The 25,866-nt window shown below is 27.7% G+C and overlaps 1 protein-coding gene across 2 annotated transcripts in view; it reads right to left on the bottom strand.

The window, feature by feature from the left end:
• The window catches only part of LOC112694432, a 336,198-nt gene that overhangs the window by 138,275 nt on the left and 172,057 nt on the right, over positions 1-25,866 (bottom strand). Inside the window, exon 1 of one of the 2 annotated variants that reach the window (XM_025569894.1) lies at positions 11,779-11,897. The exons of the other annotated variant lie outside the window; for it this stretch is intronic. Within the exon in view, the coding sequence (XP_025425679.1) occupies positions 11,779-11,803 (25 nt within the window). The 5' untranslated portion in view covers positions 11,804-11,897. Of the gene's footprint in view, positions 1-11,778; positions 11,898-25,866 lie in introns of those variants that run through there. 2 annotated transcript variants of the gene reach the window in all.

Raw genomic sequence — 25,866 nt, 5'->3', positions numbered from 1 at the left:
AATGTTATAGGATTATTAGCTGTAGGTTATGAGTAGATCGATAAGCTATACGTTTAATACATTTAACAGTCAAGCTGACAAAGAAAACAATAATAATCCAATATAACTATTTAGTCCGTGTTCCGGGGTTTTCACATTTAATAAGAATTACATTTTTTTTTTTTTTTTTTTTTTTATCACTAGAACATCATTATAAATATTTAAAAATTCCATAGCTTGAATAAACGAAAAAAAGCAAAAATAAAGTATAAAAATAATTTACGAAAGAAAAAAGCAAAAATAAAGTATAAAAATAATTTACGAAAAAAAAAAAGCAAAAATATATTGTTTTATTTTAAATCAGAATGACACGAAACGAATTTACGTTTAAAAATTAAATTTTTATCTCATATATAAAAAAAGAAACTTTTTCTTTAAAATCCGAGTCCTAGGCATTAGTCATTCATTATTTAAGTACTCAGCGATAGACTATTATGGATTGAATCAAACGAAACATAATAACAGATGATAAATTATTAAATTTTGATTCTAAATTAATGATAATTATGACATATTCAGTAATTTTATTCAATAATTCAACTTTAAATCAGATAAATACAATAAATATTAAATAACTACAGTATTTTCGATAAGAATAAAAATTCATCGGTGTGTAGCGTAAATATACGAAAATAAATTAATTCATCAACGAGAATATTATATATTTTCGAATATATACATATATATATACGTTTTAAATCGACAAGCATACAACTTAAAAATGTATAATTTCCTTAAAACATGTAAAAACCTTTTAATTTAATTGGTAACAGAAAAATAATTCGTGTTATACATTTTTTGGAATGCTTTCATAAAATAAAAACATTTCTCACGTTTGTTTTAAAAAGGTTTATCTATCCGTGCAACGAACAATAAAACATAATAAATGGGGTTTACACAACTTTGCATTACCAACAACGTCAATGCTAATATGGTAAAACGTAGGAAGATCAAATACTGATTTATATTAAGTAAACTCAGCGATTCTGAAAAGAAAGTAATCCGTAATGATTCTTACTAAATGTTTCAAACACAATATAATAGGTACTCCTTAACAATTTTGTCTATATAGGTATATGTAAATATACTTGAAGCTATATTTCCAATATTTTATTGTTTTTAATAAATATGAAATTATTAATTTCGATTGATGTTATTATTTTGTATTAAAATGCTCTTTAAATCGATATATTTCAATATCTATATTGAATTTACATATATATATATGCATATAAATAAAATAACCAGTTTCAATGATACATTATTTTAAAATTATAATAAAAATTTATATTTACTAATAGCAAAGTTGATTCAATGATTAGACACGGCGGAACACATTCTTTTTGACTGCCTAAGATGAGTCGAACAAAAGTGGAAGAAGCCCGTCCCCCGAAGATGTCTAAGATCTACTTCTCAGTTCCGACATATCAACCGAGACGGACCCAGCCAGAGTTAGGGTTCTTCACGAGGCATCTTTCAGAACCAGAGCCGAATTGATAAAAATGATGACCGACATCATAACCGGGAAGGAGGAAGATGAAAGGCTGCTTAAGAAAACATGAATTCATGGATAACTACCACAGGAAGCCGACGTATCAAGAGTACCGACGTACCAAGCACGGAAGGTAGAGGAAAGAACGAACAGGACGAGATACCAGGCCGATTGGTTCTGTGCATTGGACCGAAAAGCCACATGAAAAAAAAAAAACAATAAACCATGGCAGTCGGGCGGAAGCGTTGTATAAACAGATACCACCGAGTAGTCGGTTAAACGAAAGAAAAAAAATGATTCATTGAAAAATTGTATATTTAAAAACAATATTGCACAGTTATGCAAATACAATTTAACTATAAAATAAATGTAAAAAGGTCGTCCGCAGTGGGCGTCTCTTAAATTATCAACACTTATTTTACTGAATATTTGCTAATCATATTTTTGGCTTTATTGTGCAAAATTAAAATTAAAATCAAAATAAGAGTATTTAGATTAAATTAAGCTCTTAAAAGTTGTATATTTTTCGATTATTAAAATCAATTTATAGCTATATATATATTATATAGCCAAAGTTTACAAAGAATTAGATTCGAATTAGAAATAATATAATTATATGTAAAAAATATGTGTATAACATTTTAATTCATATTATACGAAAACAATTAATAATACATCGTTCTATTTGTAGTAGTGATCAAGCTAAAATGTATTATTTTACTTACTTCTGAATGCATTGATAAATTTTTTGCAGATGATTAACAAAATTGTTACGGTTCATTAAACTCAACCTTTTATACCTTATTTGAAAATAATGAAAATGTTGTACCTACATTATTTTACAAAAACATTTTCAAATTTAACATATAATAGCTAATAAAACTATTTATTTTAATAATAAAGTAAAATTATTAAGTACTATTTTGTAATTATTAACAAGTTTCTATTTAATAAAATTATAAAACAAAACGTTATGATTTCGCTGGACGATTATAACAGACTTCATAAAAATTATTATTGATTGATATATTCATGTTACTTTGAACTTTTCAAAATGTATAGTGCAGAACCAATGATATAATTAACCTTTAACTAGAGAAATCTTGGAAAAAAATTTGAAAATGTAAAAAGCATTCTAATGATGTAATCGTAATTATTTTAAAGATGTATATTATCATAGCTTGACGAAATCATAATGTAAAATTAAATAATAAATGACGGGTAACTTGGATAATATAAGGTATATAAGGAAAATTATTGTAGATTCAATATCCATACTAAATGATAGTTAATAACAAAGAAATAAAACGTTTCAAAACTATATTAATAATTTAATGAAATAAAAATATAACAAACAAAATAATAATAAACAATTGTATAGCTATATTTGTCCAAAATACTTTTTGAATACGTTAATAAATTTATATTTGTTTATACTTCAGAATTGGTAGGATATTATTGATTAAAATTGTCTATTAAGTTAGCGAACTAAAAAAAATAAAAATATTACTGAAAGAATGAACTGATTTCTTTCTTGAGTGAGTGAAGTTAATGTACCGCATAAAAATCAGAGAGACTAAATAAATTATTGACCTTTCCTATTGTTTTTTCCAAACATTTACTTTCACGCAGTTAACCTGATAGTTCATTAGTCAAACTTCGAAAGGTTTGCGCAATTAAAGTATCTGTAAACAGTCACACACACACACACACACACACACACACACACACCCATATATATAGATGTATATATACATATATCGTCAAGCACGTATAAAATGATAGTGCGTGTAGCTGCGTACGTACGTGTAGGCGTATGCATGTATGTGCGTGTGAGCGCGAACGTCTAGAGACCGCAAAATCTTCGTTATGGTGATGTGCACGTGAGCGAGTTAGCAACGAAAAAGAAAATAGTGTTTATTAAGAAACCAAACTCTTTTTCATTCTTTTTTCCAATCTACGAGATGAAATAATTCGTCGGGTCACGCACAAATGGGTACGCACCGAGAGATTGAGAATTTAATTTGATGGCAATTTTATCGGCTTGCACTATCGCATCTACAACAGAATTATCAACCCAAGCTCGTATATTGTCTACACCACTCAGATGCGTCAGTATAAGAATACTTTTTCGGCATCAAACTTAAAAATTTGCTTATATTTCAACGATCTAAACAAAACTTACATATAAAATAAAAAATTGTCATTCGTTATTCTTGAACGTTTACATAATTTGTTTTATACAAGAGTTAAAATTTAAAGCTTCTAATTATGCATATAATCGAACAACTTCAACACTATATATACATCTATGATATTAACGATATTATAGCGAATTAATTACCAGTATTTGATTTAATTGGAATGCATATGTATACGTACAAAAAATTATATACATAATATAAATAGGAAAAATAAATACATGTGGAAATTTATTAAGTTATTTAATTTGTAAACAACACTTTAAAATGCAAATTAACTGTAAGAGCAATTATTTTCATTATGAAATAATTATGAAGAATAAGCAAATTTTATTAATAACCTCTTATTTTGCTCTTTGAGAATACAGAACATAAGCTTCTAAAATTTAGATAATTAAATTGCTTATCGATACAAAAATTATCCAATTAATAATTTGTAATACTAATATATACATAAATATTACATAACTCGTAAACTAAAATGAATTACAAGTATTTTATAATCAAAATCTCCAATATGTCTAAGTGATCAAAAATTTAGAAGAAAAATAATAAATAGATTTAAATTTGAATGAAAGTGTAAAAATATCAAAACTTTTAGTTAGTTTTAACAAACATTACACATAGATAAATATAACCTTTATTATATAATACCCGCAAAAAAAAAAAAAAAAAAAATCAGTTCTAAGTACGCCTCTCACTGTTTACTTTGCAAAAATATAAGGACGATAGCGGCGGCGGCGGTGTACACCCCGTGGTGCACCACCGACAAGAAGAGTTTTTTTATATCTTTTGCCGTGCACGCGTGTGTAAAAAGAGTATACACGTTCGTCCATCCCCCCGACCTGTCACGCGAAAAAATGCTCCGTTGGTAGTGAAATTTACACATAATTAATTAAATTAAGGTCAGCTACGGCGGCGGCGGCAAGCAAAAGTTTGCTAGAATGTTTACTCTTCATCGTCCCATAGTATCCAACTTCTCAGGCACTTAACCGGGCATATTATTACCGCGCTTTGTTAAATATTTACAACTTGGAAAATCTATATACGAGCACAAAAGTTAAAAATATTCAGTAGACCAAGGAAAACGAAAGAAGGACGATTTGTTTACAGTTCCGGGGCCGCTGTGCAAAGGTATCGCGGTAATGCTGTAAAAAAATATAATACAAAACGTGTCTATCCAATGTTATAAGATGCGATGCAGAATAAAAAATAGATAAATAAATACAAAAATAAAATGTTGATGTTTGTAAATTGAAAAAAAAACTGTCACTATATCTGCGTAGTAGAACGTGCACGTAGGTCTATGACCAAACCTGGCATTTATTACCCGTCTACTCTTCGCACAAAACCTGCAAAGCTTCAGCCGAAAATTGTGGTTACAAAGGAAAAAGGAAAATTTTATTTATTTATTATTATAATATTTTTATTTTTTTTTTTTTTTCGAAGATTTATAGTGTGATGCAGTGCTTATAGTTTAAACTTTCGTACACTATATGACTTGAATATGAACTGAGCAAAACAAATCAAAACAAAAAAAAACACAACCTAATCAGCCTTAGTTAAGTAATTTCTATCTGATTTGGCAATGGGTAATTCCTATTTGATTTCAATCGAACGCACATGTAACTATGATAGTATCGGTTGATTGCACTAGATAGGAAATTAGCCTCATCAACCTATACTGCTTCCAGCTCAATAATTAAGAAGGGAAGTTAATTTGTTTATCCTCTGCGACCGATAAAAAACCATTATAAAATGGTTTTGTCCATAATTGGCAGTGGACATATTTTTTAATAAGTTCAATTAAAGGTATATTAATAAAACCAAGATGACAACCATACGTCATCGGATCCACAGAATAAAATGTAATAAATGTACTCGCATGTACACAAAATAGATCTGTCATCAATCTATACTAAAACATATACTGCATAAGATTTTATTTTAAATAAAAAAAAAATATTATCAGTTATCACTCAAAATGATAAAAATCAATCTAACATTAATTACTATTATTGTGTAATTGAATTTTATTCTAATTTTTAATTTTTTAGCTACGAAAACCATATACTTCCATTAACCAATCTGCAAACGAATAACGGTATAAAAAAGTTTAGATTTATAATTTAATAGATGTTTTCATAATAAAATACACAATTTTTTTCATAATTTTTTTTACAATCATACATTATACAGAATTTATCGATTCCACTGTTTTGATATCGATTCCACCGAAGTGTTATATATGTATATAAGAATATAACATATATAATAAAAAAATTGAAAGAAAACAATTATATATAACAAAACTGTATGATGATTATTTAAACAATAAAATTAATAGGTTAATATATGTCAAAATAGCGTCAAATCATTATAGTAAAATAAATAAATAAATAATCATGTTGTATTACTATATATGTATGATTATATTTAATTACTGTATTTACCTAACTTATTTTACATTTTACTTAATTTATAATTTTTTAATTTTATCAAACTTTATACAATATAGATTTATTATACTTATAAAAAATATATGATTTTCATAAAATTGTAATTATTTTATTCCTCATCAACAGGGCTCATAACTTATAACATTTATATATTTTTTTTTGAGAGGTCCTAGAAATACCTAAATGAGCTATACATTTGTTTTAGATAACTAAGAAGCTAAATGCAAAATTTTATGTTGCATATTTTCGCATATTTCAAAGTATAAATGATATTTTACTTTTTTAAGTCTTTTTTCATTTCTGTAGCATTTAAAACATTTTTTTTTTTTTTTTTTTAATGATAAAAAGTAATTATAGTTTTATTAATTTTTATATGTAATTAATTCATGTTAATTAACTAATTCTTTTTTTTCTTCTTTAGGTTTAAATTATATATTTATTTGTATCATATAGTGACGCGGTGGGAATTTTAATAATAAGAATTTACATTTTTTTTTTTTTATACATGCTATATTGTTTTAATAATAAGTGAAAATTATGTTTTTTACATGATATATTTTTTTTGTATATTTTTGTATTTTTAGTGCATATTAAAGTGCTTATATAAATATTTTTAAGAGTATATTATAGCGTTTATAAATACTTTTTTTAGAGCTATAAGTTATGAGCCCTACTCATCACTATGATATTGTTTACAAATTACCGATTTAAGGATTTATAAATATACTTATATTATACTTAAAACTTATATTATATATATTATTATTATTTATTAATTCTATAAAATATATATGTTATTTTTCTTAGCTTTGTGCCACTATACCGCCGAGCTAGATATGGTAAATATATATATTATATACAGTTTATATAATGTAATATATATATAGTAATGTTGTATGTATATATATATATATATTTTTTTTTCAGCGGAATCGATGTATAAAAATATTCGGCGCAATCGATAGTTTTCTTTTACGTGTAAAAAGACCTTTTCCGCGGGGTCGATATACGCCCACATTATGATCATAATTATACTTCATAACTAATCAATAGAAGTAATGTTTTATTTTTAAATAATTTAAATTGTACAACTATAATTTGGCATTCTTTTAATCAATATTTTGAAGGTCAAATAAAGGTAAGTACATAATCGCAAATTATTATTTCATAAAATGTACTCATATTTTTAAAGAGTTTTAAGTTAATAAAATAAAAAAATTTAAAAAAAAAATAGGTTTGTTTTTTTCAACAGTTGTATAAATTTAGGCAAATATTTTTTTTTTATGTTGAAACTCAACAAAATTCTATAATTCATATATTTTTAAATTTGCTTTTGCATAAAATTCTGCTTCTATTTGAAAGTTTTTTCTGAATTGCGTATAAATAACTGAAGCTACTTCATGTAAAGTTCATTTATTTTAATAAGTATACATTTATTGTTAAACTTTAGAATCAAGAAAATAAAAATCGAGACTCTCGATCAAGAAATCGCATAAGTGATACTACCGATAAAACGACAATTAATATGAAATATAACACAATTGTCTCAGTTGGTCAGGAGTAGAATAGGTCATCGGTTGATCTTGTCTGTTGTAAAAATCAACTAAAAGGGACTTGTATAGATTAGCAGCGGTTTAGGTGTAGGTATTCATTGAATTTATGGTAAAAACAGCTACACACCAGATAATAGTCAGCAGATATAAGAGCTGAATGACTAAAATGGCGATTTCACTTCGATGAGGAAGGCAATGGGATACCACTTCATTATTTTCCTTAGTTAAACAACAGTTTAACATCGATTCACTAAACTTTAGCAGAGTGAAAAATTGTTTACGGAGTTAAAATACGAGTAGCTCCCTAAACGGATCTCCGGATGGGAGCTACCTTGCATGGTTAAGAGAAAAATTAGAATGATAAGAATATAGAACGTAAGAACGATATTCCAAAACAAGTAAGGTAGAAAATATAATTGAAACGGAAAGATTAAAACTAAACATATTAGCTTAATGCGAAACAAGATGGCCAAACAGCAAAAACTTTTGATCAGACAACTATAGAATAATTCATACTCAAGGAAAAAACAGACAATATGAAGTTAGGAATTATATCGTATATAGCGAAAGAATTATAAAAGACATATAAGATAACAAATGTGATTACATTACTCATTTTTGATTAATTTGTTGTGTCAAGTCCGTTACGTTCTATCATTGATTATAAATAGTATAGATAGCTCACTGCAATACAAAATATGCTGCGTAAGAAACTTTTGCCAATAGAGGGCGATAAGAAATTTTGTCAATTATAATGGAATAAAATAATATTATTTTTAATCGTTGCTAAACGTCGGCGGTCGGTCCTCGGTGAGACGTAAATAGTACTATTTATAATCAATGGTATTGACATTGGTTATAAAAAGTGAGGACTCGCATTGTTTTGTCACTGTCGTAACACACTGTACATACGTAATAGCACGTTGTAACCAGTTTTAATTAAAGGTGTGTTGATAGTTTTGATATTAAATTGAATTTAAATATTAATATTATACATACTCATAACTAGTCATAACTACTTACTATTTCGAAATATACTTATATTATCATGAAAACACAACTAAATAAATATTAAAACATTTAAAACATTTTATTTTTTTTTTTTAGTACCACAATATATTACAATTAATTATTTATTTTGTAGTATTCTCAATTTAGGCTGTTGTTTTGTAGATTTACAAGTTTTTTGTACACATTTTTCGATGACCTTCTTGTTAAATTACTTTCAAAATACACACATTTATCTCCTGATTTTTTTTTTTTTTTTTTTTAAATATAATTTATTTTAAATCAAACAATTTGAAAAAAACACAAGGCAGTAAACGGTTATCCAATTAAATATACACAAATTCAACCATTAGCCGATGGCTGTTGAGTGTTGGCTGTATTAATCATTTATTATGTACCAAGACAAACATTAAATACCTTAAAAATAGTAACAAAATATTTCAATTCGTTCAAAAATAAACTACGACAATGGTCTTGGTGGTCGAGAGAGGCATTGAGAAAACTACACACATTAGCCAAACAATAAAATAAATTGGTAAAGCCATATTCCCTTTATTTTTCAATATAGTTTGTACCATTGATTATAAATAGTATTTATTTAAATACTATTTACAATCTATGTGAATACTATTTATATTGTATTTAAAATAATTAATATGTTAATGTGAATATGTGATTACTATATGGCTAACTTATATAATATTACATCGTTTATTTGTATTTTAAAATGTAACATGCTTATAATAGTCATAACCTTTTTCCAATGAAAACTTAATAGTATAACCTGTATAGGTAAATTATAGACAATTTTATTATATTTAGGGATTGAACATAAAATAGGCCTATCTTTTATTAAAATGGGAGCAATCCAAATGGCAGTCCCCACTTTTGAAAACTACTAGCGATTATAACGACACCCGCAAAAACTAATAACTGCTTGGAGCGCCTCGTAGCGACACCCGCCATTTAACGAGCCACGCATTTTGTATTGCAGTGAGCTATCTATACTATTTATAATCAATGGTTCTATCTATCGCGGTTACTTTAATTTATATCATACTAATTTTGGCTAGCTGCGTTCGTATTTGCAAAGTTGTAGTTTCAAGAGTTACGCTCGTTTAGTAATTTTGTACCCTCAAGGCAAACGTACTAGTTATTGAATCAAAACCACCTGTTCCCGAGAATGGTAATTTAGTAATCCAAATCTTACGTGAGTCGTCCGAACGTCGATTATATGACCAAAATGCAATTAATTTTGGACTACCCGAGTCCACTGCATCAACAACCACACTTAAAAGCCTCTGACGATGATGTAGCTTTATCTGAAATTCTGTCCTCATTATTTTTTTATTTTATTAGAATTGCTTTGGATAAAAAAACTGTTCCGTGTTGGGTCAGCCTTAACGAAAAAACCTAAACCTCTCAAGAATTTGTTTCGGTCAAGTAACGACGTGCTCACTTTAATCAACTACTTTAATATAGCGAAATGGAATGGCCTTTTAGTACCCGGTAAATTTCACATTGATCGAGATTGTACCTTCCTCGAACGCGAGATTCTTCGTGCCACCCACGCTGAACTGGACCAGAGTAAACAGGCTGGTGAATCTGACCTCATCGTGGCATTTATTAATAACAAACTATCAGTAATCAAACCTAGTCAAAAATACAGGATCCCTGGAAGCGGCGTCAGTCAACATCTGATATAAAATCACTTAATGTAAATCATCCAGCGTCCTCTGGAAATGCATAATCATAACTTTCTTAAAGTTAATTGTCTTTATTGTTGTAATTTAAAAACCATTTTCAATTCGTTTTTTTCTGACTTTACAAATTTTAAAACTAAGCATGCTCCTATTCGTCATAATTTAAGTTTTAATCCAGATCTTTCTATTTCTAATAATAATTTATGTATATATTATCAAAATGTGCGTGGCTTTCGTACGAAATTACCTCTTATCCATACAAATATTGTTTTATTGTCTTATGAAGTATTTATTTTAACGGACACATGGCTAACCGAGAACTTTTCGAATGCCGAGTTAGGTCTCAATGACTATAGCATTTTTAGATTTGATAGAAATTCAAACACCAGTGATAGTCGACGGGGAGGTGGGATTTTAATTGCCGTTAAAAATAAGTTGCGCCCTAATCTTATTGTCCCACCAAACACTGACGTTGAACAATTATTTATTTCTGTCACTCTTTCTCTTGTGTCATCACTGGCCTTATTGCTGACGCCTATCTTCCTCCAATTTCTGATAATTTTAAATACGGAAGTTATGCAGGGTCCATAGATCATGTTTGGAAATCATTGAATTTCAATTTTGGTATTGTTTGCGGTGACTTTAACCTACCCCAGGTTACCTGGTCCAACGATACTTCGGGTCTTGTCTATAGAGGTTCTGTCACTGACAAAGTTTGACTCATTGGCGACCAATATGGCCTAATTTAATTTTATTAAAAAAACGACTCACTTATTAGCAATGGCTCCTTCCTTGATTTATTTTTTTCCAGTGATAATTCTATTAGTGTGAGGCAGTCTTCTGAAACTCTTATCCCCTACGACACTTATCATCCTGCGTTATCCATCTCTTGTACATTTCTCCCACTTTCTCCTTTGCTTGATACCCAAAATTCGTTTCGCGACTTTACAAGAGCTGATAACACTAGTACTCTTGATTACCTCGGATCAATAGACTGGGTTAGGGATTTGTCATCTTTAACGGCAGATAAATCAGCAGGACAAACTTTTAGAAACTATCCACCGATTGGTGCCTTTCCGCATAATTCGTAAATCAAAATTTCCCCCTTGGTATTCAAAATGTTTGAAAGATCTTCTTTCAAAGGTTCAAAGGAAAAACAGGTTCATAAAGTATATAAAATTTTAGGTAACACCAAACTTAATACTAATTTCTCATTTTTCCGGACTCGCTGCAAATTAGAATCGAAACGCTTGTACAACAATTGTATGTATTTTTTGCAAGACCAGTTGTACAAGAAACCCCAAGCATTTTGGAAATACGTACGTAATCTCCAAGGTGGTAGCACCATTCCCAATAAAGTTCATCTTGGTAAAATAAAGGCATCTGGAGACCAAGTAGCTAATTTATTTGCCTCATTTTTCTTTTCAGTTTTTGTTGACCCGCGTGTGATATCTGAAACAAAATTATCTTCTTATACTACTAGCCATTTTTCCTTTCTTCCATCGCATATCTCCGTCTCAGTTGCAGAGTTCCGTGCATCTCTCGAATTGTTATCAAATACCAGGGGTACTGGGTCCAATGGAATAGCTGCGCCTCTTCTATATTTTTCTCGTGACGTACTCAATTCACCGACCTGTTCGATTTTTAATTAATCGTTTGCTGAGATGTTTTCTCATTAGTCTGGAAATGCAGCCGCGTTACTCTTATTTTAAAAGCAGAAAATCCGGCAGATAACAACCAACCCTATCTCTGTTCTTCCATTTCTAGGTAAAATATTCGAGTCAATAGTACTCAAAAGTATTGAAAGATCGCTTTTGTCGACTCTTTCTCAAGATCAACACGGTTTTTTTCCTGGTCACTCAACAATATCCAGTTCCGTCGACTTTTGTTCATACTTGCAAGAGTCTTTTAATTTAAAACATTAAGTAGATGTCATCTGAACTGAATTTTAAAAAGCATTTGACCCAATCGACCACGGTACCTTGATTTACTTTCTTGACAAACTCAGTATTGTAGAGCCACTTTTATTTTGACTAAAATCTTACTTAAGCAAGCGTAGGCAATTCATTAATTTCTTCGGTAAAACGTCAACACAGTTTCAAGTCCTATCCAGTGTTCTTTAAGGTAGCCAACCTAACCATCTAGGTCCCCTACTTTTTAATGTTTTCATTAACATCGTTTGTTCGCAAATTACACCTTGCCGCAATTTGCTGTTCACTGACGATGCCAACATTTTCTATGCTATATCGTCTTTGGATGACCTTTTAATTCTACAGAATGTATTAGTTAAATTCGCTAACTGGTGTAACGCTGTGGGGTTAACTCTTAATACTAATAAGTGTTAAGTGATGACTTATTATCACACAAAAGTTTTAATTAGCTTTGATTATTGCCTTGACAGTCTGCCCCTCACACGCGTTACTGAAATTAAGGATCTGGGGTTCCCTCACTGAATTTTCGACCCCATATCGATTTTATTATTTGCAAAACGCTCCATGTTCTAGGTTTTAAAAGGCGACATTCATCAAACTTTGATTCATCGAAATGCTTATCTGTGCTGTATTGCTCGTTAGTTAGAAGTTTATTAGAATACATTGCAGTTGTTTGGTCTCCTTACACCTTAGGTGACATGCGGTGTCTAGACAGAGTTCAGAATCATTTTCTGAATTTTGTTAGTTAATGCCTGAATATTCCCCACCCGCCCCACGACTATAGTATTATTAGCAATAAGTTAAATTTAAAATCTCTAACTGAACGCCGTAATATTTTCTGTTGTAATATTATTAATGGACTGATTGAAGGAACTATCGATGCACCCCGCTTGTTAAAACAGCTCGATATTCGAATATCTCGATGCACCCGGTCTAAGGAATTGTTTTACCTACCTACGAATCTATCTAACTTTACAAAAAAATTATCTTCTAGTTAGGATGATGACCAATAAACTCAATGCTTAATATTTTCGTACCTTGGTCAACTGTTAAATCTTACTTGTTTACACATTTAAAATTTTACCTTGTTTTTACTTTGTAATTCATATCTATTTAATGTTTGTTCGATATTAATCGTATTAATTGATTACTATTTTAAAAGCCAAATGATATAAATTATAATAAAACAAAATAAAAATAAAAAAATAATGATTCAATTGGAAGCAAATTCAAATTATCTGATCATTATACGACGATGAGACATGATGGGGCACATTCTATGCCTTGGTAAAAAGTTGTATCACACTATAATTGGAGGTGCTGTGTAAGGACGAAAACATCAGGAAAACCGAGAAATTCGAACATATGAGTTTTTCAATTGAAAAAATATGCAGGAATAACATATATATTGGATTAAAGAGGCTTGATGAAGACCATAAAAAATGGAGGACGAATTTAAACGTTGTAAAACAACCTATAACTGTTTGATAAAAAAAAAAAATTAAAAAAATAAAAAAAACACAGTTAAGTAAAATCATAATAAAACCAACATGAATTCTGCTTTAATTGATAACAATAAAAAATACAGAATTTAATATAAGAAAACAATTGAATATTATAAAAAGAAAAAACTAAACATTTGATCTAGAGTAATCGACCATATCTGAAATACTAAAAATAAGTGGCGATATTAATCCATGTAAATAATATAACTCTTTATACTTAAACCAGGTTAACCATTTGATTAAAAAAAACCGAAGAAAATAATTATACAATATTATGATTTCATAAAATGTCTATGATATAATTGAATAAAAATGACTTTATATAAATATATAATCAACCCATGACAGTATTGGATATTTACGCTAATTATCATTATGATTTAACCGTACTTGTATCGGTTAGGATAGTATTTAATATGTTTGCACTGGTTATTTGTTTGTGGGAAATATAGTAGTTATCTAGAATGATCACCCATTTGGGATCTAGAGACGCCTAATCTCGTTGCAACCGTAGTTACTACTGCGCCAAACCAAGAGAAAAATAATATTGTAATTTGCAATTAAATTTTTAACATGCAATAACTGGAATAACAATATTACTTATATATTACAATGTAAAAATATACATTTCGGAAAATTTCAGTCTTAAATTATGAATAAATTAGATGAAGAGGTAACTAACAAAATATGCCCACATATTGATACGTCCTATAAAAATATAATATTTGATGTTATGCTCCCTCAATATAATACTCTGGCTGTACTCTGTACATACACGTTTTTAAATATTCATATGAAAGTTATTTAGCAACCAGATGCATTTGTCAGCGAATTGCAAGACCAACTGGCTGAAAGCTTCCAAGATGGAGAGTCTGGTAAAGTTCGGTTAATCTGTGTTGGCACTTTTTTTTAAACTGTACTATTTTATTATATTCAGTTAATTTTTAGTACTACGTACGTATTTGATCAATTTGATATCATTATAATAACACCTGAGAATGTAACTTTTTACTTAAAATCAATTAGAGTTTTCTTTAATAATTTTTTTTTCACATACACCAAATATTTTTCCCACGTGTGTATGACAGCCTACAATAAACATATATATCCAGATGGTTTAATATCATTGGCCTATATAGTCTTCAAATGTCTAGTTTCATTTTATAAGTAAATATAAAAATATTTTTTTTAGAAAAAGAATATGTATATGCACTTTCATTTTTGCTGTGGTCAAAATGATGGAAAAAAAAATTACGTAATCATACAGATATAGCAAATATCACCTATTTTTTTTATTCTTTATAGTGTCAGCATAAACAACTGATGTTTGTGAAATATCATTCATTTACATTGTATTACTTATCTACTATATATCTGGGTATATATAGTAATATATAACCTTTGAACACTTTGAAATGTTAAAAGTATTTTTTTCTGAATGAATTTATATTTTCTTTAACAGAAAATACATATAATTCAATACAATTGTTAAAAAGAAAATTATAAATATGCTATACACAACACACTCCTTATTTTTCTTAATTTACATTTCAAAGGAAGCAATTTTTAACATAAAATATTTACTGAAAGCCATTATAGTGTAATATTTATAATAAAAATCTATTTCTTAAAAAAATATATAAATGTTACAGACTTATTATATCAGTCTTTTGGTTTTGAGAATAAGGGATATACTTTCCAATATCTATGCGCTATTTATTGTATTTTAAATAATTTCCTTAATTAAAATTTGAAACCTTTCTTAGTCAATTGTTTTAAATCTATGGTCAGAAGAACAAATATGTATACATATAAAGATGGTTATGAAACTTCAAAGCTTTATACTAAAATCGTAATAAATAAACAAAGAAAATCTCATAAATATTTGAAGAGTGTACAGGTAGGGCAAAACCTATCAATGCTTAGAATATAATTTAAACTAAATTATGAATAACCATATGTAAATGTTACTATTTATAGTACATGTATAGGTATAATTATGAAGAACTGGGTGTAAAAAAAGTTACTTATATTTGAAATATTGACTTAAAAACAGTTTTTAAAACATTTACAATATATAAATGTATGTATATATAAAGTCAAACGTATATTAAAATAAAAACGTGTACCAAAAATTATTTAATCTAAACAGAAAAATAAATTGCAGCCATCTCGGGTCTCTTCCAAAACGGTTAATAATTTTTTCATCATAATAATTATTAGTTGTAATATTTTGTTCGACATTTTTGTGTACGCCCATTACACATAAAGCAACAAGATTCATGTCAGTCATGCGGTGTAGCACCAACAAGTTTCTATTCTTTTAGAACGCCAATACATAATGTCAAAAATATTAATTGTTAAAATAATATTAAATACATTTTATTTTAGATAAAATATTGGAATAACCGAAGTAATTTAAATTTTATATTTATATTCGATAGAATAAGCTGATAAACTTTATTACGAAACCGATGATTACTGATAATTCCAGCACATACTTTATGAATAAATTAAATATTTTGAATTACTTGAAATTACTTTTAACATTATGAATAACTTTAGCAGGCCTTTGAGAACAGTATTAATGTTTTCTTTAAATATTTTAATGTTTTTCTATTCAACTGTCCAGAGAATTTTAATGAATAGTACTGTTCAGATTACCTTTTCTTCTTCCAAAAATTTTAGGTACTTTTTATTGTTTAGACATGAAGTGTACTTACGTGCTAAACATCCTTGGATTCATTATTTATTTAAAACAAATAATTGGTAAATTGTAGAAAATATGAATAAGAACACATTACACATTATTAGAAATGTAATTTTCGGCTTATAGCTGCATTCGTGGTTTTTGAATGAAATTATTCACATTCATATATCAATATATATCATAAATTGTAATGCTAATGAGTTTTTCGATATTTATGTAAGAGACAAATATTAAAATCAAACGTTCATATTTTTCAGTATAGGTTATTCGTTATATTCATTTATATAATAAGCAATATCAAAATGTGTAAAATCGTTTTTTTTCTGTTATGCACTTACGAAGTAAAGTTATATAATATTTATTATAATTAAAAAAACATAAGTTTATGTATTATGAACATCAGTTAAATTATTCATCAAATTATATTATAAAGAAAGATAAAATAAAAAATATGAAATACATATAAAATCACGGGGCAGATGGATATTTCTTAAAATAAGAACTTTTTCATTAGTACTCTAACTTAGAAAACTTAGAATTATCATTAAAATCTCCAGGTTTTTAAATCATTTACAGACTATTCAGATTAATTAGAATATCCGGTATTTTAAGTATTTTTAATCACATAACATTAAGAAAATAGTAATATGATTTGTTGATAAATTATAAGATCATATTAATAGAATTATTTTCATCATAAAATAAAAAGTTACTAAATAAAAAAAGGATATTAAATATAGCAAATCCGATACTTTGTTTTTTACCAATAATTAATTTACTGAAATAAAATTATTCGTTAATTTCTAAATTTAAAATGCTAAATTAAGTCACTTCTCTAACATTTATTTATTTATTTATTTATTATTATTATTATTATTTTTTTTTTTTGTACTAAGAATTTGATCATAAGTAAAAAGTCAGCCTTTCATAATCTAGACTAATTAACCTAGAACAAAGACGTTGTCGAATGGCCAAAATAATAATATTGCAATCATATATCTTATTCATCATCACTCATTACATAATAGTCCATTTCAATAATATTAACACGCAGAATATATAATTTCAAATATTTTCAATATACTTTAAAGCTGACAAATTAGGGTTTACATTTTCGATCAACGGTACATAGGGAAAATCTTCTTACTTTTGTTATGGATAGCTTTACCATGGATTACTCGTGAATCAAAACAAACCTTCACATACTATATAAAATGTAGAAAAATATTGTAAAAGTCTTGTGGTACATTTCCATTCGATTCAGAGGGAATCAAAAGACTTGCTATAGTTTAGTTTTATTTTATTTTATTTTTTGTTCAAAAATGCATTTTTAAAGGTCAAAATTATACAATATTTGCATTCGGTTTATCAATAGCTTGGATCTTAACATAAATTGCACTATAATGGTAACTGATAGTTTACATTTCTAACTCTCTATCAAGTTTGAGCAAGTTTGTGATCTTACGAACAAATTTCAAACTGATGAACTGAATTTCTCTGAGCCATTTCTTATGATTTTTGATTGCAGTACCTATTTCGATTTTCAATTTTTAATTTTTACTTTATTTTAAAATAATATTAAAATATTAGTGTAGATTGAGATTACAGATCAATGAAAAAATATAAAAAAATTCTAGTAACCTACTGTATATTTATAAAATCCTAGGTAACGAAACAAAAGCATTTAATTTTTTGAAATAAAACTAAAGTTATATTTTTTAAACTTCTTGGGACCTTAAAAGCTTATAACAGTTAGAATAATAGCTTCAAACTCAGGAAAAAAAGGCCTTTACACTTATAACTTAATTACTGTCTACTTCATGGAATTTTATTTTGTTTAGTAAAATTTAATTAGTTTAAATATCAGTTAAAAGAAACACTTAAGTTATCTAACATTAAATCAATTGTTCAAAAATAATTAAACAAAGTTGTATGAAATGGTATTTGAATAAAAGCTTTTATTGTTTTCCATTATATAAATGTAAGTTGTTTTTAAAACAAATGAAACCCTGAACTACCGAAAGTCTACATGAGAAAATTCAATACATTTTGTATAATTGTTACAAGAACAATTTAATAGTAATGCACAAATTTTCGATTAGTTTAAGTACATGTCAAATTATTAATAATACACATGACTTATATAAAATACAGCATAAATGAACAGCTTTTATATTTTATTGAGAAGAAAGTCTGAAAAATGTTGTTCTTAGTGAAAAAAGATACAGTGTAACCCTCCCCCTGATGTCCACCTATGTTGATACTCTTAACTCGCACTATTGAGGCATTTCACTCTATTACCTTTCATGTCATTATCTCAGCATCTTGGTAAATTTCAAATAATTTCCAGAATAATAACCTTAATATATAAACTATAAGCCAATAAGCAAAAAAAAAAAAAAAAACACTAAAACTCTATCACAAACTCCATTTCCACTTTCATTCTCTAATTTTCCGTCTTTCTATAGTCAATCTTCCTGATAACCCAATCTGTCGATTGAACCGTAAATGGTCTCAAGATCTTCTTAAAAAAAAAGAAAAAAAGTGAAGTGTACATATATGAATGTATAAGCTTCCATTACCAAAGGTTTCAACCACCAGATGGCTTTTCTCTGATATTTTCATACAACATAATAATAAAAACATTTACCCGTTGTTTCTATATAGATGGGTATAGTTCGACATATATATGACGATCGCAGACAATATTAACGAAACATCAAAAAGCCGTAATATAACCTACACTAATTAATACGAGTGATGCGCAAAGGATGTGCCTAGAGATATTCAGTATATATGTAGAGATATACTGTAGCCGGACTGAGGATTGCGTTCGGCGACATTATAGTAAATAATTATAGAAAATTAAACAAGTGGTTTTTAATTGTTTTTGCTTTCCCCATGTATGTGTATGTGTATATGTGTATGTGAGTTTTGTTAAAACCTGCGAACACAACACAAGTGTATCTTTGTTAAATTATGCAGATTACCGAGTCACCCAAACACACGCCACCACAATTAAACCGTCAAAAGACCAACTACGGGAGTTGTAGGTAGGTAGGTACATGGCTAATTATTTAATTGATATGGGTCTGAAATTCCCAACCGTTACACACCACTGTGGTTGCCACGGACATTACATGGAACGATAGGCGCGAGAGAATTATTTCACGGATATAACGGATATAACATACTGCGCGGCGACGGCGGCGACGGTCTACCACATGACGTTTGGTCGCCACAAAATGTGTCTTGCATGTGCTTCAGGATTCAGGTTTTAGGCAACAGGATTTGGGTGCGTACATGAACAATTATGAAGGATTTAATGATTTTCATAAACTTCCTTCGCATTTCAGTACCGTCAAAATGTCGCGGTATAAATATTGCAATAAAAATTATGAATGAAAAAAAAATTTCGTGGCTTCTTGTTTATCAACCCAGATTGCAGTACCGTATTCGATCGATATAGTTAGAAGGTCCACATCTTATAATTGTAGATTAATATATGTATATATATATAGTCCAATTATTTTGTGTTGAAATTAGTAATTGTAGGTATATTACAAATAAAATTACTAGTCCTTTTATATTAGCGACATTTTTACAGTGACAATTTATCGTGGATTCGATAACAATAGTTAAACGAATGAACAATTAAACTAACAAATAATGACAGAAAAATTGATTTATAATTAAATTAAAAACATATACACCTACATTTATGGGATACATGTTCCAGTCATCCGCTGGATTTATCATTCCTAAACATAGCTGATCAGGGGCGGATCCAGAGTCGGGGAACTGTGGGTCAAGTCATTTAAAGAGGACATTTATTAGGGATGAAACTGAATTAGAAATTAATACCCTGTAAAAAAAAAAAAAACACAATAAGCTCATATAAGTATATTTATATTACATGTTAGAATTAGTGATACCAACGATAATGACTTATTTAAGATTAATAAATATGATCTAATTTTATCAGCACAACAAACGTATGGAATAAAATATGATTTACTTAACATTCTACTAAAACGATGTAATTTAAAATATAAATAATGAATTGAAAAATTTTAAATTTTGAATATACATGGCATTCATTTTTCAAGTAACTCCGATGGGCCAACTGTCCAAGAGTCCAAATCAAGGTCTAAAAAGAGAAAAAAAAATTTCCAAGAGGCCGATTTTGTCAACAAATATTAACTGTGAGTCAGCTGACCCCCTGACCCCCCTAGATCCGCCCCTGTAGCTGATGTTCAAAGTGTTGAAGGAGAAATATTTAAAATAATGACTTTATTACTTTTCTCGTGGACAGCCAATACAGCTAAAATGGATTTGATAATTTGTTAAGACTTGTTCTTCGCACCAAAATAATCAACGTTTCTTGAACACCCATATCGGTCTATTCTCATTTCCTATTTCATATGACACATATAATAAAAGCATGATAACAAAAATGCATAAATTGAGTGTTTCCAAATTCTTTCTTATCAGCTAGACAAACCACTACAGCGTCGGTTGCTGAACTTAGGATAACATGCGGATTATTTAGGCATATTCGAATTACAGCGGTGATGACGATCATTGATCATGACTCAGTAGAACGAAAAGTGATCAACGAGGCGAACGGTAAAATTCGAATAATAGACATTGTGGCACGCACAACACCCCCCTCCACAACTTCCGTACACATATGATGGCCAGTGTAAAAGTTCGTTGTCAGCATATAATCTACTCAAGTTTTCGCGATAAAAGACTGGTGCAAAAGCCCTGTGACGAATCAATTTCGATTCAATTTCAACGACACGGGGAAAAAGTACAATAACAGTTCGAATAATAACTGTTCGAAAGCAGGACTTAACTATTTCAGAACAAGTCCACTAATAAAATAGTTTTAGATTCTGAACAAAGTGAGAAATTAATTGTTACTTTTACCTTGATGTGCATTTTCATTTTTTTGATATTCACACAATGTCGACCAAAAGGATTGACAATCGTTAACGGTCTTTTTTTATTCTTAATAGCAAATGTTATCCAATTAGTGTACCTGAATGATCATTCCTAAAATTTATCTACAACTTTTTCAATAATTGGAAAAAAAAAATATAACGAATATAATTACAATAATATTTTTTTATTTTTATTTTTTAGTCCGTTAAAAATAACTTTAGTCCAGCGGACAACTCAAAAAAAATGAGATATAATAAAAAGAATTGTAACGGTTGATTTATAATATGATGTTGGAAAATGGAAGTCCTTGATTACTAAACTAATAAATTAATTTATGTAGGGGAAATTTCACTCGAAATTGAGTCATGACCACTACACCCAGGTAAACTATTCTTAAAAACAAAATACCAACTTAATTGTAAGAAAATAATAGTATGTAATCCTTAAATTATATACCTAATTCTTAATCTTCAATAGTTTTTCACTAAATATGAAAAAATAAATGAACAGATCTAAATATTTTCCATAGATTTATTAAATTATAAAGAGTCAATCGTAAAATTAAGTTAACTACAAAAATTCTAAAATACCAATAAACACAAAAATGCTATAAACTATTTACATATATAGTTGTACCTATATATATTTAAATAATATAATCATCATACGTCACAATTATTGGGTAAGTTATATCAGCCAGTTTTTATTTTAAAATGGCAGTACAACCATATATGGTTATATATAAAACTACCATCAATTTATACATCCACACATAACTAATCAACATAATATGCAATATCTTTTAATATTATTTATGTATATTTTTATCGGGCCAAAATATTTAAAAATAATTCAAAATTAAATATAAATAAGAATATAAAAAATTTAAATAATATAATAATTTTAAAATGTACGTTCTCAATAACATGTTAAATGTATTACTATTTTAAAGAAAAAAAAGAATACACACATCATCTACAGATAAGTGTTATAGTTGAATTATTTAATTAACGTATATTTATGGCTCAAATCAATTGAAATAATGTTAGGCAACAAATACTAACACACACGCCTCATCCATAACACCCTCAGAAATTACAATAAACAGATTAAATTAATCATACGATCACAATTAATGCCAAAATCAGCAATGTTATAATACACATCAAGTGCATACATATATTTAAATGGGTCGAACGTATATCCAAATACTCAAGTTCAAAAGTAAACATAAAAACTATGTTATACTTTCATCAAAAAATCAATACCTATACTTATGGAAGCACCATCACTGCTGCGTGAATTCACTCGTGTTTATCGTAATCTATAAAGGAAAACCTGAAAGGACGGTGTATTTTATATTTTACCATTAACGAGGATTTAATCACATTATTTGTTACACTTGGACACTTTCTACGGTTTCGGAGCACGAACATTCGGAAGATAATTTATTTGAAAGTATAAGACGAATACTTATAAAACTGCGAAAACAAAGTCATTGTGGACATAATACAAGCACATTCAAATATACATACAAATCGGTCACTTTTGGGGTACACCAAATGTCAGTATTATAAGAAAGAAAAAAACAAGAAATTATAACAAACTGCATCAGAAATACATATCCCTTATCTGACGTTAAATTGTCCCAATTGACTGTTAAACTAATATAACAAACAATATTCAACAGTTAAAATTGAAACAATAATATCTATGGAAAATCCATCTAAGTGACCAAGTGATTCCTAAGTGATTCGATCTGACTTAAACGATTAAACCCGCAATTAACATTACTATTTCAAGAGGTTATTTTTTATTTTATCAAATTGTTAGTATATACTTTATAGGCACAAACATCATTAACATACTACATGAAGTAAATACATACAACATAAATTTATATTTTAAAATTCGATCTGGACATATTTAATTTTAAGTATGAATGTGCTCATGAGAGTCGGATAAACATTGACTGTTTTTCAAACACATTGAGATTACTTGATTATAGATATAAACGATAAAATTAACCATAAATATAATACCTGTATTATACTTATACGGTTATTACACTTGGATCAATTTAAAAGTAAAATGGAATATTATTAACTATCACAACGAAAACAGTATATAAGAAAACATAAAATGATATATTTATATAAAGTAGAAACTTCAATTCTCACACTTCCAAATATGTATTGTAATTATAATGTTTTGAAATAATTTCGAAATACAATAGTAATCACCACAATAACATTATTTTAATTAGTAACTATGTACATAATTTATTTTTGGTTATAATAGTCTTGATAAAATAAAAAACAAATATAATATAAAAATTGTAAAACCTAAGTTGCTTTTAAATTTCTCCATTGAGGAATCACTGAATTAATAAAATATCATATTAAGTTTACTTTCAAAAAAGGAGTTCTAAAAATCTGTAACTGAATCTTTTTATTGTTCATTTTCATTTTTTTTTTTTTTTGTCATAATATTATTATTATTATTATTATTATTATTATTATTTACTGATTATTTATTGATGGCACCACAGCTGATATTTATCAGTGCAAAACAACAACCAGTTTTACTATTCAATTGTGATTGTGATAAGGTGCGTCGTAGACATAATTATTTTTATTTTAATTAAATGTTCAATAAAGAGAAATTGTTTATTGTCTAATTGTTAATTAATCATGACAATATTTACTATCAAAAAAATATGATTAAAAAAGTCTTATTCAGAATTCTTAAAAAAAATGTTAAACGACGTTTAGTCAACCTTTTTTTTTAATAAAGCAAGTTGACATTTTATATTTTTAAATAATGTAATATCATTCATATAAAATCTTCAGTAATAAAATATGAGTTCCCGGATTAAAAAAAAGTTACTGAAATATGTATGTCAGAAAAATTGTATGATTTTTGTACTTTTAGGTAAAATTTCAGTAATTATTTTTACTGTCAAGTATAACAAGAATATTAAATATTCGATAATAAACATCTTAGTTTTTTTTTTTCAATCAATCTTTAAATAGTTTTATAAAAACATTAATCACTTACTGGTATTTGCAAATATGGTGAAAAATTAATGTAAATGCATACCTGAAATAGAAACATCAAATTAATAAAATGCTCACTATAATAAAAATATTAAAAAAACAAACATTGTAGTTTTGGTTTTAACATTCAATTATAAATTTATTTTCATACAAAAAATGTTTTTTTTTTTTTTCAAAAATATATACAATAGTAAAAATAACATTCAGTTTATAGTAAACTTAAATATACGAAAATCGTTTTTTAACTTCATTGAAATTAAAATTAACAACATAGCGTATCAAACACAGATATTAATAATAGTTGCGGAGTTTTCGGAAATTAGAACTATGTTAATATAATTTATTTAATGCCCAATGGACTTTGTTTTATTAAATATTTAAGACTATATAAATATGTACAATGCGTATTTAATATAGGTAGGGAACGCATTAAATGATTTGAGAGTCATAGCTTATTCAAAGCTAAATAATAATGGGATTTCTCAATTTAATTAAAACAATAAGCAATTTCAAGTTATAAACATATTAAGATACTATATTATTAAATAAAATGAAAATTTTCATAGGATTGGGAATTGAAAGTATAAGTCTGTTTATACATAGAATTTATTTAGATATTACTTCAAAATAAGATCAAAAAATATAGTACTCATATTTTATTTGTAAAAAATGTAATGAATTGAGTTTTTATTTTAGTAATTTTTGCCCCAAATTGAGAATTGTTACCAATAAATAAATAATATTATCTCATTGATTATATTTTAATCAGAAGGTATTATCACGAGTTTCAAACACCCTGCAGGACAGAAAACTGGGAATTAACTATACTCTCCGTAAAGTCACAGATCAGCAGTACAAAATATAAATTATTTTTTAGTGGTTAAAAATGTATTCATTGGTGGCAACGGCACAAGAAATTACAATATCAAACAAAACAAAAATAAGTTTTTCCGTCTATCGAACAAGAATTATCAAATATTTCAACAAGTGAATGGAAGAAAAAAAACTTTAATCACGTTATTATTATACTACATGTGACACATACATCGTCACCGTATCATTGTACCGAACCGTCACAGCGCTTTCCTCACAGCACCTGTCCCGGGTCAACAAAGTTCAATTGCGGGCGTTAGTATTTTTATTTTACTTTTTCAAAATCGTTCTGGCTCCAATTTTTTCGTTTTTGAATCTCCTGTCACGGAACACGGATTATTTTCATATGCATCAATTTAACGAAAGGTAAAAAAATTGAAAAG

This window comes from Sipha flava, unplaced genomic scaffold (genome assembly GCF_003268045.1).
Source record: "Sipha flava isolate LNK unplaced genomic scaffold, YSA_version1 129_pilon_pilon, whole genome shotgun sequence".
Classification (NCBI taxonomy): Eukaryota; Metazoa; Arthropoda; class Insecta; order Hemiptera; family Aphididae; genus Sipha; species Sipha flava.
Note: the sequence above shows the minus strand (reverse complement) of the source record. Positions and strands in the feature narration are given on the sequence as shown.